At 48.8% G+C, this 16,323-nt stretch overlaps 2 protein-coding genes across 3 annotated transcripts in view; one reads left to right on the top strand and one right to left on the bottom strand.

Moving 5' to 3' along the window:
• Positions 1-12,804, top strand: part of CPAMD8 (C3 and PZP like alpha-2-macroglobulin domain containing 8) — a 52,847-nt gene extending 40,043 nt beyond the window's left edge. For both annotated transcript variants that reach the window (XM_014259973.2, XM_088067671.1), the window contains 7 exons: positions 691-765; positions 1,385-1,490; positions 1,575-1,685; positions 2,670-2,882; positions 3,337-3,411; positions 8,251-8,446; positions 9,045-12,804. In XM_014259973.2, the coding sequence (XP_014115448.2) occupies positions 691-765; positions 1,385-1,490; positions 1,575-1,685; positions 2,670-2,882; positions 3,337-3,411; positions 8,251-8,446; position 9,045 (777 nt within the window). In that variant the 3' untranslated portion in view covers positions 9,046-12,804. The remainder of the gene's footprint in view (positions 1-690; positions 766-1,384; positions 1,491-1,574; positions 1,686-2,669; positions 2,883-3,336; positions 3,412-8,250; positions 8,447-9,044) is intronic.
• F2RL3 (F2R like thrombin or trypsin receptor 3) lies at positions 10,761-15,907 on the bottom strand. The gene is given in 3 exon segments (XM_005531234.3): positions 10,761-13,837; positions 13,839-14,820; positions 15,712-15,907. Coding segments are annotated over 3 exon segments (1,143 nt in total). The 5' UTR covers positions 15,788-15,907; the 3' UTR covers positions 10,761-13,752.
• Positions 15,908-16,323: the final 416 nt, after the last annotated feature.

The raw sequence follows: 16,323 nt of genomic DNA, 5'->3' as shown, positions 1-16,323 counted from the left end.
AGATGTGCAGCTAAAAAGCAGAAGAGCTGGGTCTGTAGGCCTGCCTGGTACAATGCAAACCCCAAATTCCAAATCCCTGAGCCTTGAAGGGAGAGAAGATGAGGAGCAGAGGCCTGGCCTGACCCCATTTGTCAAAAGGGAGGGTGCCTGAGGCTCTTTCAAATGGCTGCTCTTTTCAAATGTGAGGATTAATTTTCCTGGCAGAAGAATGTTTTGGATTTTTCAGCTGGTGGGAGGAGGGGGCTGCCAATCCCCAGTGCGGTCCAGGAGATTCCCTGGTGGTCTGAGGGGTGGAAATAAGAGATTTCATTGAGTGGTTTGGGGTCTCTGAGGTCTTGCTGGAGCCTTGGTACTGAAAACAATCTGGGAGCTGCTCAATGAGATTATGGATGAGGCATCAGCAGAGTCCCAGAGGGATAAAAGCACCTTGCCAGAATTCCTCAGCAGGACACAGGGAAGGACACAGGTGGCTTTTCCCCCTCAGTCGTGTGACAGCAACTTCAACCTCTCTGCATTTTCCCTCTCTTATGGAAGCACCCTTTTCCAGCAGAAGAAATCCCTGGAGTTTAGTGTCTGATCAGTTTTCTAAGCAACCCAACAACTTATTCTCTCACTTCTACCTGTTTTCTATAAAATGAGATTAAACTAAACACGATGATTTTTTTAAATTATTTTTTTTTTTACCCCCAGTTATTGATGAACAAGCAAATTGGATTAAAAAGATATGAAGTGGATGGAAGAAAAGTCCTATTTTATTTTGATGAGGTAATGGCTTTTTTTCTTATAATTCTGTTGGATTTTGATGAAAGGCAAATGACCAGGGGATGAGGCACAGGCAGAGTGTTGGGGTCCCTCAGGGGTGAGGATCACTCTGCAGCTTTAACTGGCCTCTTGCTTGAGCCTCTTTTGCTGCAGGTGGGTGTTGTGTTTTTTCTTGAAAACAAAAGTATAACAGAGGCAGGTGATTCACTTCAGCTCATGAAGTGGTTTTGGGTAGATATCACTTAGATTTTTGCCTTGGAATAACCTCACTTTCAGGTACAACTAGCAGTGCTAAACACAGAATAATTTAGATTTCACAGCACAGACATGAGAGTGGAAGGTGAGATCTCTCTTGGCTTGGTCAGCAGCAGGAAATTGTCTGGTGGCTGTGGGCAAGCCAGGGATCACAGCTGGAGTGTCTGCCATTGCTCTGTGGCAAATATGTGTTTTAAAGGTCAACAAAGCATCCTGGTTTAGTTCATCCTGGTTGGTTTTTATTCGTTATCCCTGTCCCTGTACTTGGACTCTTGTCTTTGTGCTTGGTGTGTTACTTTGGGGCACATGCTGTGTTCATCTCTCTCTTCAAGTGTAATTTTTGAGTCTTTTACACCATTTCACACAGATTCCCAGCCAGTGCATGACCTGTGTGAAGGTCCAAGCTTTCAGAGAGCACATAGTTGGGAAAACAGCCCCGGTTCCTATCAAAGTGTACGATTACTACGAGCCAGGTTTGTGCCTGTTTCCCTTTGATCCCTGCTGACACCGCATCTCCAGGCAGGAGGCTCAGCTGTGATTTCTCCTCCCTGCTGCAGCTTTTGAAGCCACTCGTTTCTACAACGTGAGTGAGAACAGCCCCCTGGCCCGGGAGCTCTGCGATGGCCCAACCTGCAACGAGGTGGAGAGCTCAGCCAGCCAGTGGGTTGGTGAGTGTGCTGGTTTCACGTTAATTAATATTTAGTAAGAAAAAAAAAGCCATACAATGAAAATTATTCTTCTGAGAAAAGCTGTTAAGAGCTTCTTCAGTGCCTAATCCCAAGTTTTGTCTCTATGTTGTCCGTTAAGAAAAAAAAAAGTCAAGCAAGGAGAAGGAAAAAAGTTGTAAAAATTTTATTCTAATACTTCTTATTCTTTTAGTCCTGTTAATAAAATTTTCTTCATACCTTTTAAATTTTAAGCCTGTTTTACCCTTCTCCTAATCCATATCTCACAACGAAAAATAAGTAAGTGCACTAGTGATTTTAGCCAGTGCTAAACCAACCACAGTGAGTTAACCCAAAACCACCCAGATCTTTTGGAAAAACAGTACCCACAGGTGTTCTGAACTCAAAATTGTATTCAGACAAATGTTTGTGTTTTGCTCTCTGTGTTAGTGGAAATTTCACAAAGGTTTGAGGGGTTGCAGTGCTAAAGTCATGACAAACAGACCAGTGGTGCTGTTCAGGCAATAAAGTGACTGTGACTTGCTTCAGAGGCAAGATAAAATGTCTGATTCTGGAAGAACCTGCACAAGGGGAGACGTGTCAGTAAACAAAGAGGTAAAAAAATCTTTACCATGCAATTTGGTTTTCTTTCTCTCCAGTATTTTGCAATGGAGTCCCACAATTAACTGCAGGAAGATTGAACAATTTCATACATCCATGGAAGGAATAACTTTCCCCAGAAACTGTGTGCTCCCTTCTGTGCTGTGTGACCAAAAAACAGTTGCTTTGTCCCCTTTCAGAAAGCTGTTGCACCACAGTGTTCTTTGAAAAAAGGCAACTTTGTTCCCAGAGCTTTTAATTCCATCAAGTTTGTAAATTCCTGTTAGAAATCTTAGAGAATTCAACACAAAAACTGATATACTTGAAATATTTCCATTCCACCTTCCCCGTGCTATACAAAACTGACTGGCTTTGTCTCATTCCCAGGATTTGTCCACTCTGGCCCTTGCAACAACATCTTTGGCTGCCTGGAGGACGAGTACTTCGAGCAGTGCCTGTGCTCACGGGACTGCGGCTATGACGGGGAGCCCGTCTGCGGCTCCGACGGACACATCTACCCCAACCACTGCCAGATGGAGGTGGCATCGTGCAGGAACAACACCAGGATAGAGCAGATGCCCATGTCTCAGTGTTCTGCCTGTAGGTTTTCATTTACTTCCCTTTTCTGTCATGGTCCAGTTGCAGAATGTTGTAAATCCTCATTTGAGTAAGTTAATATTCCGTACCTGTGGTAGGGGAAGGAGGAGAATTCCAGACTTGCTCTGTGTTATTTTGCTGTTCATAGTACAGCTGATTAAATTATAAGGGCAGCTGCTTTTCAGCTTGAAATAACTGATTATAAAACATGAATACAGGTTTTACCAGTCAGAATGAATTGAAGAGAAAATTAGTGATACTGTTTGATCTGAAGTGAATACCCCTGGATAAAAATTAAATCCATGAAATGTAACATGCTTTGGAGATTCTGCATGGGCTTTCAAGGTGTGTAGTGTATCAGGGAACTGATGATGCCATCTCTGGAAATGCAAACGTTTTCTAAAGATGCATTAACGAATTATGTGACAGATGAGTTTATTTTTCTTTGTATTTGCAGCCAAGAACTTGCCAGAAGAAAGGGAGACACACTCCCACACAGCTGAGCAGCCCAGTGTTCCCCAGACTCCAGCAGGTAATGCAATACCTTTGCATTTATCCAAAGGCTTTCTCTTTAGTAAGGTTAAAGCTTGTCCTATCCCTGCATTAAGTACAGGTGGCTCTCAAGCACATTTTAAGTAAAGATACTGAATTCCTCCATCTCATAGAAAAGACAGAATATTCAGAAATCAGGAAAAAATGAAGATATCAAGGAAACTGAGGATGAGAGGTATTCAGTAGCAGACAGCTCTCCTAGTCCTTTTCCTTTCAGGAAATCATGCAGGAATCCTGCTCAGTTCAGCACCTGCAGGATTTGGATAATTGTTTGTAGGAGTGGACAACCGACCCTCCTATTTTCTCAGCCTTGCTCTGTTTGAACAACACACTCTCTGTGATCTTTTCTTCCACTATTAAGCTGGAAAGATCCCATTTAAAGCCAGGCTGATGTAATGTGTTCCAACAAACAGCTGAGCAGGACGTGACAACAGCCCAAACCACTGCAAGGACTCCAATCCAGGTGGATTAACTTTGTCCCTGCAGTTCTGTGCAAAAATAGAGCTGGCAGTCTTGGTTGTCTCAGAGCTGCTGTTTGGAATAAAGAGCCTTAGTGAGCAAAAATGTTAAGGTCAGTGGATGGAGTAGCCAGGAATTTGGCTGCTCATTTTATTTGGTGCTTATGTTCATGCACTTTTTTCCAAGACTCGTGTCGAACTCACTCATGGCTCACAGTATATCTCACCAAGAAGCAATGGAGGTCAATAGAATAGCTTGTTTTGTGCTGTTTCTAGTAAATAAACTGGACTAGATCTTTCCTGGCTGCTTTCCACTCATTAATTTTCCTCTGGCCTCCAACTCTCCTGATAAATTGGTGGTAAAACCCGTTTTCTTCAGGAGAAGCCTCTGTGCCTCCTCGTGTCCTCCTTGTGCACCAGAGTAAGATTAACACATGTTCACCATGAGATACTATCCTGTTCTTTCCCTTCTGGACAGCAACTGATGGACAGTTTTCTTATTAAGGTGCAAAAACGTGATGAATATTCCATTATGACAGTTTCTAATGGTCATTTAGTCTTAGTATTTAATGTCTCTACTATTTTCCTCCCCGCCTTTTTTTTCCTGATATATATATCTATATATCCTGTTGCCTTTTCTTCCATGCATGTGTTATGTGCTCAGCATGGAAATGATGCAGTCTGAACCCTTTCAAGCATCATTCCCAAACTGTTCCATTTAGGCACTGCTGGAATGTGAGGCCGCTCTGAGTTCTACAAAAATGGGGCTACCATTGCATTATTTTCAAATCAAAATTCGATATGATTACCTGGGGGAAAAAAAAGATGGAACTTGATGGTAATCCACAATCCAAAAAATGTTCAGAACAGAATTTCTGATATAATCTGCATTGAATTCAAAGAAAAATCCCTCTGTGGTTCCTGTTCTGAATTGACAGAAACAGAGCTGCCTCAGAAGGAGCAAAAGGGGAAAACCTGATTATTTTGTATGGCATGGTTATGCAGATTTTAGGTGGACAAACTTGAGTGCCATAAGGGTGTTTGATAAAGCACAAGCACTTGGAGCTGCCTTTGTCCTGGGATCTGGGAGTGCCCAAATTTCCTGGCAGGAAGATGCTGGGCTGGGAGCAGCCATGGCAGAGTGAGCATTCAGGAATCAAACTGACTAAATCCTTCACCAGGAAAAGGGCCCAGCATGTGATTTTCATTAATCCTCCGGGCTCCTCTCAGGTCAAGCACACGGGACATGAATCAAAGTGCAGCAGATGAATGAGCCCCTCCTCACCCACGCTCTCCTGGGCTCGGTGCTGCTGGAGCATGTGATGGGGTTAAGTCGGCTCAGGTGCTCCAGCAAGGGCTCTGCTGAGCCGTGCCTAAATCTGTGACTTCCTAAAAGGATGCAAAACTCCAGGAGCCGAATCAAGCTCAGGGCAGGTTGGTGTAAAACCGACTGGGTGTGTTAATCTGCAGGAAATGCCGCGTTCTCAGAGAGGCACGCGGTGTTTGTGTTGTCTGGAAGCCTCCTGTGTTTGCCATGAGACTGGTGCAGCTCAGCTTGGGCTGATGGATGCTTTAATTGAGGTCTTGTCCATGTTACCCAGCAGTGGGAACAATCAGTGGGAATTGCAGGATGTGTTGGGGCTCCCTCTGTCACACACAGACCCACAGTGAAGTTACACACACGCCAGTGGATTTGTTGGAATAAATTCCAGCTGTTCAAAGATGAGCAATTGAACATAGATGGCCCTGAAAGTTCAGGATGCAAAGTGCTGTTGCTGTTGTCAGAATATTTTAAAATGCCTTCCCAAAGTCTGCAGCGAAGCAGAATGGCTGAGGTTTGACCTTAAAACTGCAGCATTTTTTTGTAGATAGATGGGTGGGATCCTCTTTGCATCTGTAGATCCTCTGATTGTGGAGTGACAGGACTCAGCTGAATTAACTCCTGTGTGAATCCCCTTCCTCAGCTGTTCCTTCTCACAGGTGAATTACTAAGTCTCAAAAGGGTGGAACAGGATTTTGATAAGTAGCATGGACCCAGCTGTGGGTGTGCTGGTGTGCCTTCACAGCCTGCTGCAATATTTGTTTGGATAGAAAACCCTGGAGCAGGAGCTGAGTTACAAACTGGAATCTCACTGAATTTCTGACGTCCTTGTCACTCCTTGACCACGAGGATCTGGGTGGACTTTGGGGCCTGAGGGATCCCCAGTAGCTCTGATAGTGTCTCTCTGATGAAATGGTGCTTTGATTGCTTCCACAGATCATTAACTCTCTTCTGAAACTGCCTAAATCTCCTCTGCCAAAGACACTCAAGATGCAGCCATGGCACAGCCTCTGATGTTGGAGGACAATATGTTGACATCACAGTGCTGTGATTCTGCATGGATTTGGTGGAAAACAATGTCCAAGTGTGTGGGGCAGCAGTGCTGGGTGGGTTCCTGCTCACAGCAGCACTGACATCCCCAGCACTGCTGCCCCACACACTTGAACATTGTTTCATTCCATCTCTGGCCCCCTGCCTTCTCCCCACAGCCGTGTCCTTTGCACAGTTTTGCTCCAGCAATCAGAAGGGCCAATGGCTGGAACTGGAAGAAAATTCTGGGTTGAACCATGACACTTTTGTTTGGTGATGGTCTTTTATTTGTGCATTGTTGGTTTTTTCCTGATTAAACACCATCACCTGCACCAGCTCCTACCTGGAACATCCACCTGAGCTCTGCTTCCAGGTGGAGTCATCCCCAAAAATCCCTGACTGGCATGTTCCCCACAGAGCTGCAGCTCTTTCAGGATTGAGTGAACTGGCACAGGGCTGTTTTTCCTCTCCCCCATCACTGCTCAGCAAACATTGGCCTCAGCACAAACATTTGGGGCTGGGGAGAGTGGTTTGTGTGCAGGAAACGTCGGCCTGTGCTCTTTGCTTGGACTCCAGCGCTGAATTCCTGGGAAGAGTCAGGCCTGTGATGTTCATCCCATCCCCAGTGGACAGCAATCACCCATTCATAGAAGGAGCTCATGATCTGGCAGGTTCTCACAGGGAGGAGGCCAAGAAGGAGTGAACAGAGCCTGACTCCCCTGCCCAGTGCTGGGAGGATGTGGGAGGCAACAGGGAAGATCCTTCAGATATTTAATTTCTAGAGAACAAACATTTTCAAAGACCCTGATGAGTGTTCTCTTTAAATAGAGCCAGCTTTGTGCAGGCGGGGGACTTTTCCTCCCTGCAATAATTCTGCTTCAGTGCTTGCTTTGGTTTGGATTAGAGCAGTGTACACAGAGAGCAAACAGAAAGGATGGACAGCTGAGCTGGCTCAAGGAGCAGTTTAGGAAACACGGATGTGCTGCTATTCCTAGAAGTTTTATCTTGCAGTTTACCCTCTGGACAGGGAGCAGTCACCCAGCACAGAGCCTGGTGTGAGTGGGGTGTGTGCTGTGAGAGGGACCTGCCAGTGTCAGCACACACTGGAGGGAGTGGGAAGAGGAGAAATTCTTGCTCCTGCCTTGCTGAGTCTGTCCCTACATGAAATGATGGAAGTTTGTGCTGTGTGACTGTGCTGGGGCAGAGGCACCTCAGCTCCTCATTCAGGCTGGAGTCAATGGCTCTGCTGTGGACTCCTGGCCTCGAAATCTTCACATTTGCTGAAAAGAAAGCTGTCTGCCTCCACTGGTCAGTCACCAAGTGAGCTGTTCCCTCAGGGTCTCCCTCCAGCTTTGTCACTTGTTTTATGAAATGATGCACAGCTGAGGGCACACAGAACACGTCCCTGTATGGATGGGGCTCTCCTTACCTGAGGTGCCTGGTCAGAGGAGAGATTTTCAGGGTGCAGAGTGGGTTCCCTGTGCCATCTGCCCTCTGCATGACACTTTCATCTCACTGTGTGTAGCCCTCAGGGTGGTGGATCTGAACTTCAGCACCTCAGTTAATTCCATGCTGGAAAAGGAGGCGTGGAGATGTTTTTTAAACTACATCACCCTTTCTGCCCTTCTTTCCTCCTCTTTTTCCCCCTTGTCTTGTTTCCTCCTCTTTACCCCTTGTCTTGTTTCCTCCTCTCTCCCCCCTTGTTTTCTCATTTCCCCTCCTTATTTCCTCCTCTTTCCCCCTTTTTTTCTCATTTCCCCTCGTTTCCTCCTTTTCCCACCCTTATTTGCCTTCCCCCCTTGTTCTCCCTTTTCCTCCTTGTTTCCCCTTCACCCCTCTCTTTGTTCCCCCTCTTTCCTTTCATTTTATTCCAGTGCCCAGGTCTCAAACTGGGAAATTGTAATTTCTGCCATTGCAGCAGCTTCTCCCCTCCCCTGTGGGCCCCACAAACACCTGCAGGCCCCGCAGCCTCCCTGACTAAACCCCTTCCTTCTCCCGCGCTGGGCCGCAGCTCCCGCGGCCCTGCTCGCCCAGGCAGCCGAGGAGGGGTCCCCCCTGCACACAGACCTGTCCTACTACTCCTACGAGTACGACCCCGACGCCTTCGCCGTGGAATCCGACGTGTTCGAGGTGGTGGCGGAGCTGAGCACGGCCGGCAGCTCGCGGGACGGGGACGGCGGCCAGGGCGAGGCCGCGCCGGCGGAATGGTGAGCCCTGAGCGGGGCCTGCTCTGAGGCAGCCTGAGGCATCCTCCTCCTGGCTCAGTGCGCCACAAAGGGATGTTTTTATAACTCTTTAGGGATCACTGGGAATGGGATCTTGCTGGGGCAGCTGTAAAAGGCTCTGTGAGCTCAGTGGCTTCAGCCCCAGCGGAGTGAAGTGGCCTCTCACTTGGCGTGTTCAGCTGGAGTGGAGACTGAGGGGAGGCTCATCAGTCTCGTGATGGGGAGAGGAGGGATGGACTCGGATCTCTGCTCTGGGACAGGGACAGGAGCCCAGGAAGGGCTGGAGCTGTGCCAGGGCTTGGGATGGATCTCAGGGCAAGGTTCTTCCCCCCGAGGCTGCTGGCACTGCCCAGGCTCCCCAGGGAATGGGCCCGGCCCCAAGGCTGCCAGAGCTCCAGGAGCGTTTGGACAGCGCTCTCAGGGATGCTCAGGGTGGGCTTGTTGGGGGGTCTGGGCAGGATTTGATCCTGGTGGGTCCCTCCCAGCTCTGTGACATTTTCAGCTTTCCCCTGCCCAGGCTCAGTAATATCTCACAAAGGTGCATCACAGGTGATTCTTCCTTGTGTTCTCTTTCTGACAGAAATACGTAATTTAAATAAAGAGAAGAGGCTCAGAATCAACTCCTGTATGAGTTTGTTCCTCCAGATGACCTGCTGCAGAACAGAATCTGAATGATGACTACTTCCTGATGCCCTCAGAACTGTAGGCTTTGCTGCCCCTTGGGGCAGATCTGGAACTCTAAGGGGGACACTCAGCATTATTTTTCTGTCCGTTTTCCTGCCTTCTGTGCATCCTCTTTGGAGCCCTTCCAGTGATGAGAGACCAATATGCTGTGCCCTCTAGGTGAGAAAAATAGGGGCTGGAATTCAAACCTATAGAGCATTTCCAAGTGTTTGCTATCAGGATATTCTGCAAATGCCATTTCCTAGCTACACTTAGAAGCTAAGTCCAGGCCTTGTGCTTAGCTGAACTGCTGTTTGAGGAAAGATGGCTGAGAAGTTTTTTGCTCAAATTATAATAATAAAAGTCAGTGTGTTTTGCCAATTATGACATAGCAAGAGGCTACTCATCTTCCCCAGCCCATCAGTCTGCTGCCCCCAGGAAAGGAACACTTCCCTGTGGCTCCACAATTCAGAGAAACTCTTGGGAGGTACATTCTACCTGAGAAAACTGAAATCCACTGCCAGGCTTGAAAGGCTTCATGTCTGCTGCTGTCTGCAGTCCTCAGGTGGGCGTTTGCAGCCTCAGCAGAGGCAGGGATGAGGTGGGGGAGCCCTCTTTGTGTTGCACTATGTGCTGACAGGGGCTGCTCGCAGCCTTCTCAGCCCCTTTCCTCCTCAAAGCCTGGCCTGAAAATTAACCTGGCTGAGGCACAGCCCTTTTAAATGTTTGCCTGACTTCACCAACCCCTTTTATTTTGCTCCCACTGGCATCTAGCACAGCATGTTCTGGTCCTGGTACTCCCTGCCCAGGCCCTGGCTCTGCTGGCAGTACCAATCCCTGGTGTCACAGGCTGGACTCCCTCGGTCTGACCTGCCCCAAGCAACGTGGCAAAACTTAAAAAGAAAAGCTTTGTGTTTCCAAAAGTGTAGGAGCCAAGATTTTTGAGTTTCCCTTCCTGCCTGGAGCAGCATTGTTCTCTTTGGAGGAGTTACATGCAATTGCCTCTTGCAAAATAGTGTTAATATTTTATCTTCCCACTTCTATTGTTACCAGGACCCAGAGCAGGGTGGAAACTCCTTTTGAGAGTGTTTATTGGTGAATGGAAACAGAAAAAAAAAAGCCCAGCTCCATTCATTTTTAAGGCTTGTTTACACAGGAACCATGACAAGAATATATCCCAGTATAGACATTCCATTCCAGAATAAAGACAAGTTTATTCCAGAAAAATGTCCACATGGGGACAACCAGGAGGTAATCCCAGAGGTTGGGCATGTGTAGTTTCCAGCCCTTTTTGTCTGGGGCCAGACATTTGCAGAATGCAGTTGACGTGATGAAGGTCTGCGTCTTGAAGTTCCCAGAAATTTCAGAGCTGCCTCATTGGCAGCTTTGCCAGCCTTCCCTTGTGGCTGCTCCCAGGATCCTGCTGTGGGCTGAGGGTTCTTCCCCATGTCTGGGGTGTGCAGGGACAGATCCTGCCCTCACCCTGGCAGCTGCATTCCTGCCTGGCAGGTAAATAAATGCCTTTAAACTAAATTCCACCTCCTGCAAGCAACTGTCCTGGCAGGCACTGGCTATTGTGTACATACACAGGACTGAGTCAATATTTATCCCTGGGTAAATAACAGGCCTAGTGTGAGCTGCAACAAGATTTTTTATTTTTTTTTCCCCTTTTTTAAAACTCAGAAGTGCACAATACAAACCCTGCTGTTTGCTGGTTCAGGCTGCAGCTGTTTAGTGCTGTGAGTTGGGAGAATGAGGCATTTGGTCACCCTGGTAATGTCTGTGACTGGCTTCATCCAGGGGATGGGACCTTTGTTCTGGATTCCTCATTCTCCTGTCCTCAGTCCCTTTCTGGTTTTCCTTTCCTGGTCTCTCTCACCCGCTGTACACCCAGTGAATGCTGCTGGAGAGATATTTGAATTTGTTTTAAATTGCTTGGTCCTCTAACAGATCCTTGGGCACTCAGACCTTCCCCTGGGATGAGGAGATGAGGTTGGGGAGTTCCAGACAAGAATTAAACCTGCCTTTCTTCACTTTCTTCAGGCTCTGGGACATGTACTGTCCTAATTCCAGATGCAGACATCCCCCTGGTCCTGCCAGGTAAATAATTCCTGCTGGTGGTGCCAGCCCATCAATCAGAGCCTTGTCTGAGGGGTCTCTGTGCCAGTGCTTGAGGCAGAGGAGTCTGGCTTCTGTTTTGCAATTCAAAGTAAAACCAGAGAGCCCTGGACCCTCAGAAAGCAAAGGGAAAGCAGCCTTAATGTCCTGAGAGCCAGACAGAGCAGGGCAGTGTGTGGGAGGGCATGGGACAGGATTTCTGGATCCTGACTTCACTCCCAGTGCTTCTTCCCAGCCTTGGCACTTCCAGTCCATCTGCTCTTGGCAGCCTCTGCCTCTCCCCACTTTTGCTACACCAAACCAGCTCCTCTTTGTAGCTAAAAAGAAAAAAGGTGATTTTATTTAAGGAATTGAATCAAGGAACCTACAGTTACACCACTGTGGTTGCCTTTTCCCCCTATCACAGGAATAAAGGTCTCTGCTCTCTTCTCCACTCTAGCTGAGGTTCCAGAGCTTTCCCCTATCCCACATTTGCTGTTCATGTTTCTAGTAACCATCATTAATTCTTATCTAGGGAAAAAAACATCATAGATTATTTTTCCTCCATTCTTCAACATCCTGCTTGGAATACAGAAACTTTAGGTCTGGATCCCTGAGCAGCACTGGACACAGCACAGCTGTGCAGACTCAAAGCTGTTCACAGGCTTTGGCCCCGTTCTGGCTCTGAAGCTGATCAGTCTCCCTCCTGTCCCTGAGAGCACAAGGACATCTCAGGCTTCCACTTTGTGCACCTCAGCATGTCAGTTTAGGAAGAAGGATTGGTTTTCAGTTTTTTTCCACCAAGGAAAAGACCAGCTGGGTGCTGGAAAGCCAAAGCCAGCAAGGCCAGCTGCTGCTGCTTTGGGTTGTTTCTGGCTTAGAGACATTTGCCTCCCTCTGTCAGAGAGATGCTTCTCCTTTCCTTTTCCTGATGGTCCCTCACTGCAAAAGAAGAAAAGTGCCAGTGGGTTTTTAAGACACAGAAATCGCTTCTTCCATCGAGTTCTGTGACTGAATAGCTGCAGCAGTGCTAGTTATCAGTGATTGATGCTTGCAATCCTTTCAAGGAAATGAATATTTATATATTTGTAACTGTACATTATGCAGAGTAATCATTACCATGGTATTTATTTTAAAGCAATAGTTCCCCTTGTTCTTTTTTGTCCTGTGTTTTGGTCTTGCCTCTTCCCCTCCCTCTTAATCAGCCTCAGTAGAAAGCAAATACCAGAAGAATGTTCAGCTTGCTTGAGGAACATCTCCAACACACCAGCAATTGCTTTGCTCAGCTGACTGTTGACATTTAATGAACAATAACCTGGTTTTCATTATTGTGAATAGAGCAACTATTTAGAAAACCTCTACCACCCTGGGTTTGGGGTTTTTTTAGTGGCTGCTGTTTCTGAGTGCCCAGAGCCCAGCTTTGTGTTTCCCCTGCCTTTTGCCTCCCCCACACAGGTACACACAAACAGCTCTCTGACCAGTTGTTGGTTTGTTCACACACATCTTAGCAAGTCTGAGTCCAGAAAAGTGTTTGTTTTAGATTCTGATAAATATTTTATTAAAAACCGATTTTAAGACAATGCTCTCTGCCTCTTATTCACGATTTAGGTTGTCAAGCCTGTGCTTAACTAAAACTAAAGAATTAAGGAACTCTAAAGAAGTTTATTTCTCATTTTCTACCTGGCTGCTCACAGAGCTGTGCCCCAGTTATGTCTGAGAGATGAGCTGGCTACATTTTGTCAGATTTGCAGCAGGTGCCACTAAGCAGCAAACCCGAGCACCTCTTTGATCAGAGACAGCTTTTGGTGACATTACATGAAGGAAATGTGGAGTACCAGAGGGTTTGCTCCATTCCTGCTTTACTATTTCCCTTCATGAGACATCATTTTTTTACAAAATCCATTAATACAACCTTTACCTCAAAGAAATGATGGCTGCCAAGGGTGATTTGCAAAAATAGGGATGAGTGAACGGGATTTTTGCACCCTTTACCAACAGTGGGCTGACATTACCAAGGGGCTGCTTACAAATCAAGCCAAGAATGTTTTTGCTACACAAGCCAGTGCTCTGCACTCTTTTGACAGACTGGTTTCGTTCAGGAGAGTATTTTTGAAACATTTAGAAGTTTGGTTTTGCAACGATAGCTCTTTTTCAGATTTAGGGGAAGGGAATGTGCATTTAAGGACAGTGAGCAAGCCAGGAGCAGGATCAGCAGGCAGAGAGCAGTCAGGATAGGAGCACCAGACCCAGGTGTATGGGCAGGAACATCCCTGGTGGTCTGTGACCAGCTGAGAAGCTGCAGGCAGCGTCCCAGGAAAGGCTGGATGTGTCCAGCATTCAGCATCTTGTCTGGGCAAAGAATCTCACAGCCTGGGTTTATCCAGCCCTCTCTGTGCACACAGGGAGAAGCACTTGGCTCCTGGGAAATGCTGCTCTGGGTGAAACTTGTGGAATTCCGGTGTTGAATTCATCTTATCCCCGCTGTGTGCACGACGAGTGCCCCGGGAGCAGCGAGCCGGGCTGGAGGCTCACAGCAGAAAATGTTTGGAACGGGGCAGCGTTTCCTTGGAGGTCTTTAGGGAAGTGCTGATTTTTTTGCTGCCCCTGAAGACTCCTCTTCACCTTCTCCCGGAAATCCTCAGACACGTAGTAGTAGACAAAGGGGTCGGCGCAGCTGTTGCAGGTGCTGAGGGCCAGGCTGACCATGTAGCTGAGGTACAGCCGGCCGTGCAGCCTGGAGCAGGGGCTGGAGTAGTGGAGCAGCAGGAGGATGTTGCTGGGGGCATAGAAAACCACGAGGGTGATGACCACGAGGGCCGTGAGCTTGGCGGCGTGCGAGTAGCGGCTGCCCCCACGCAGGAGGACCCGCAGCAGCGCGGCCGAGCTCAGCACCAGCAGCAGCAGCGGCAGCAGGAAGGCGCAGGCGATCAGCACCACGAAATAATAAAAGTAGAAGCCGTCGTTCTCGTGGCGGGGCAGGACATCGTGGCACAGCGTGAGGCCTGCCCCGAGCAGGGGGTAGGATTGCTGCTGCAGGGTCAGGGGCAGGGTCAGGGCGGCGGAGCAGAGCCACACGGCAGCGCAGGTACCCACAGCCAGGCCCGGCGTGCGGAAAGCACGGGACGAGAAGGGGTGAGCCACGGCCAGGTAGCGATCGACACTGATGCAGGTGAGCAGCAGCACGGAGCAGTACATGTTCCCGTAGAAGAGAGCCGTGCTGAGGCGGCACAGCCCTTCCCCAAAGGGCCAGTGGTTGCCCAGGAAATAGTAGGAGATCTTGAAGGGCAGCACGGAGACGAGCAGCAGGTCGGCGGTGGCCAGGTTCATCAGGAACACGGTGGAGGCGAGGCGCTCGGCCCTGGTGGCCAGCACCCACAGGGCCAGCGCGTTGGCCGGCAGCCCCAGCACGAACACCAGGCTGTAGAGGCTGGGGATGAGCCGGACGGTGACGGTGCTGGCCAGCTGGGCACGGGTGGCCTCGGGGATCAGCAGGTACGTGATGTTGTTGACCGTGGCCTGGTCCCCCGGGATGGCTCGGGGACACGGGGTGACCTCTGATGTGGTGGCCTGCTCGCTGGTGCTGTCCTGAGAGTAATCTGTGAGAGGAAGGCAGGCTGTTACTCACTCAGCAGGGCAGGCTGCACACACAGCTCACCCCAAAGCTGCTCTTTATCTTCTCTCTTGGGGTCCCTGCAACTGGGGGTGTTCTGGAAAGGCTGTGGTGTGATGGGCAGAAAAAGCTGGCTGGCAGAGGTGTGCAGGAGCCACCCACAGCCACCTTTCTGAGAACATCCCTGCTTCCTTTGCCCTGTGGTTTCCCACAGCTCACAATGGACTGTGATGCTCTACAGCCATGAACAGGCCTGGGAATCCAGAGAGAAATTCCTCTGCACAGCCATGAACAGGCCTGGGAATCCAGAGAGAAATTCCTCTGCACAGCCATGAACAGGCCTGGGAATCCAGAGAGAAATTCCTCTGCACAGCCATGAACAGGCCTGGGAATCCAGAGAGAAATTCCTCTGCACAGCCATGAACAGGCCTGGGAATCCAGAGAGAAATTCCTCTGCACAGCCATGAACAGGCCTGGGAATCCAGAGAGAAATTCCTCTGCACAGCCATGAACAGGCCTGGGAATCCAGAGAACAATTCCTCTGCCGGGCTTTCACAAAAATCCAAAGGTCTGGAGCCGCTCCAGTGTAAAGTTGTGTCTCTGGGAGTATAATTAGCTAAAGATTTAGCTTTTAGTCCTTTCTGTTTTACTGCTCCTCTATTTTTCCTTTCTCTTTCTAGTTTCTTCCAGCCCAGTTTCTTTCTCTGCTGTATCACCTCTGTCAACCTCCTGCTTCAACAAGAGCCCACACAGAGCTCTATCAGAGCATCCTCCCATGTGAACTCATCAAAAAATGAATTTGCAGGGATCTTACAAAGGTCCCAAATACCCAGCACTTTAACAGGCAGCAGCTTTGCACCCAAAGGCACGCACTCACCATCGTAGTCCGAGGCCAGGCAGAGTCCCCAGAAGGCACAGCAGAACAGGAGCCGCCTGTCCCCGAGGGTCCCCATGGCAGCTCAGGGTCTGCAGCCACACCACAGTGCTGGAGCTGCGTGGGAGCAGCAGCATCAGGGACCCTGCTCACGCATTTCCTCCTGCTGGTCCTTAACTCTCGGAAGCAATGGGGCCGATCCCGGCAGGATGAGGGAATGGAGGGGCTGTTACCACCGGCACGAGCGTGGGCTGCCCAAGCTCAGGCTGGACAACCCCAGCGTCAGAGCTGGGGCTGGGAGGGGCTTGTTTATCCAGGCCCAAAGTGTTTCAGGGCTGCACTTCAGCCTCAGCGTGAGATGATGGCTCAAATGACTCATCTGGGTCTCCTTCCGGAATATTCCTGGAAATAACAAATGTGGTCGTGTTTGGTGCAGTCTGCACGTAAACGGAGCCCGTGCGCCTTTGCCCATGGAAATGCTGAGCATCCTCCCACGGCAGAGACCTGAGTGGTTCTGTGGGTGAGCTGAGGTCTTTTCCTAAAGCCTGAGCATTTTCTGGTACTACAAACAGGGAGCTCTCCCAGCTACCAGAGCTGCAGACCACACAGATCTCT

Source organism: Pseudopodoces humilis, chromosome 28 (assembly GCF_049639895.1).
Source record: "Pseudopodoces humilis isolate 2021_Gansu_Grassland_sample_001 chromosome 28, ASM4963989v1, whole genome shotgun sequence".
Lineage (NCBI taxonomy): Eukaryota > Metazoa > Chordata > Aves > Passeriformes > Paridae > Pseudopodoces > Pseudopodoces humilis.
The sequence above is the reverse complement of the archived record's forward strand: the minus strand, read 5'-3'. Positions and strand labels throughout refer to the sequence as shown.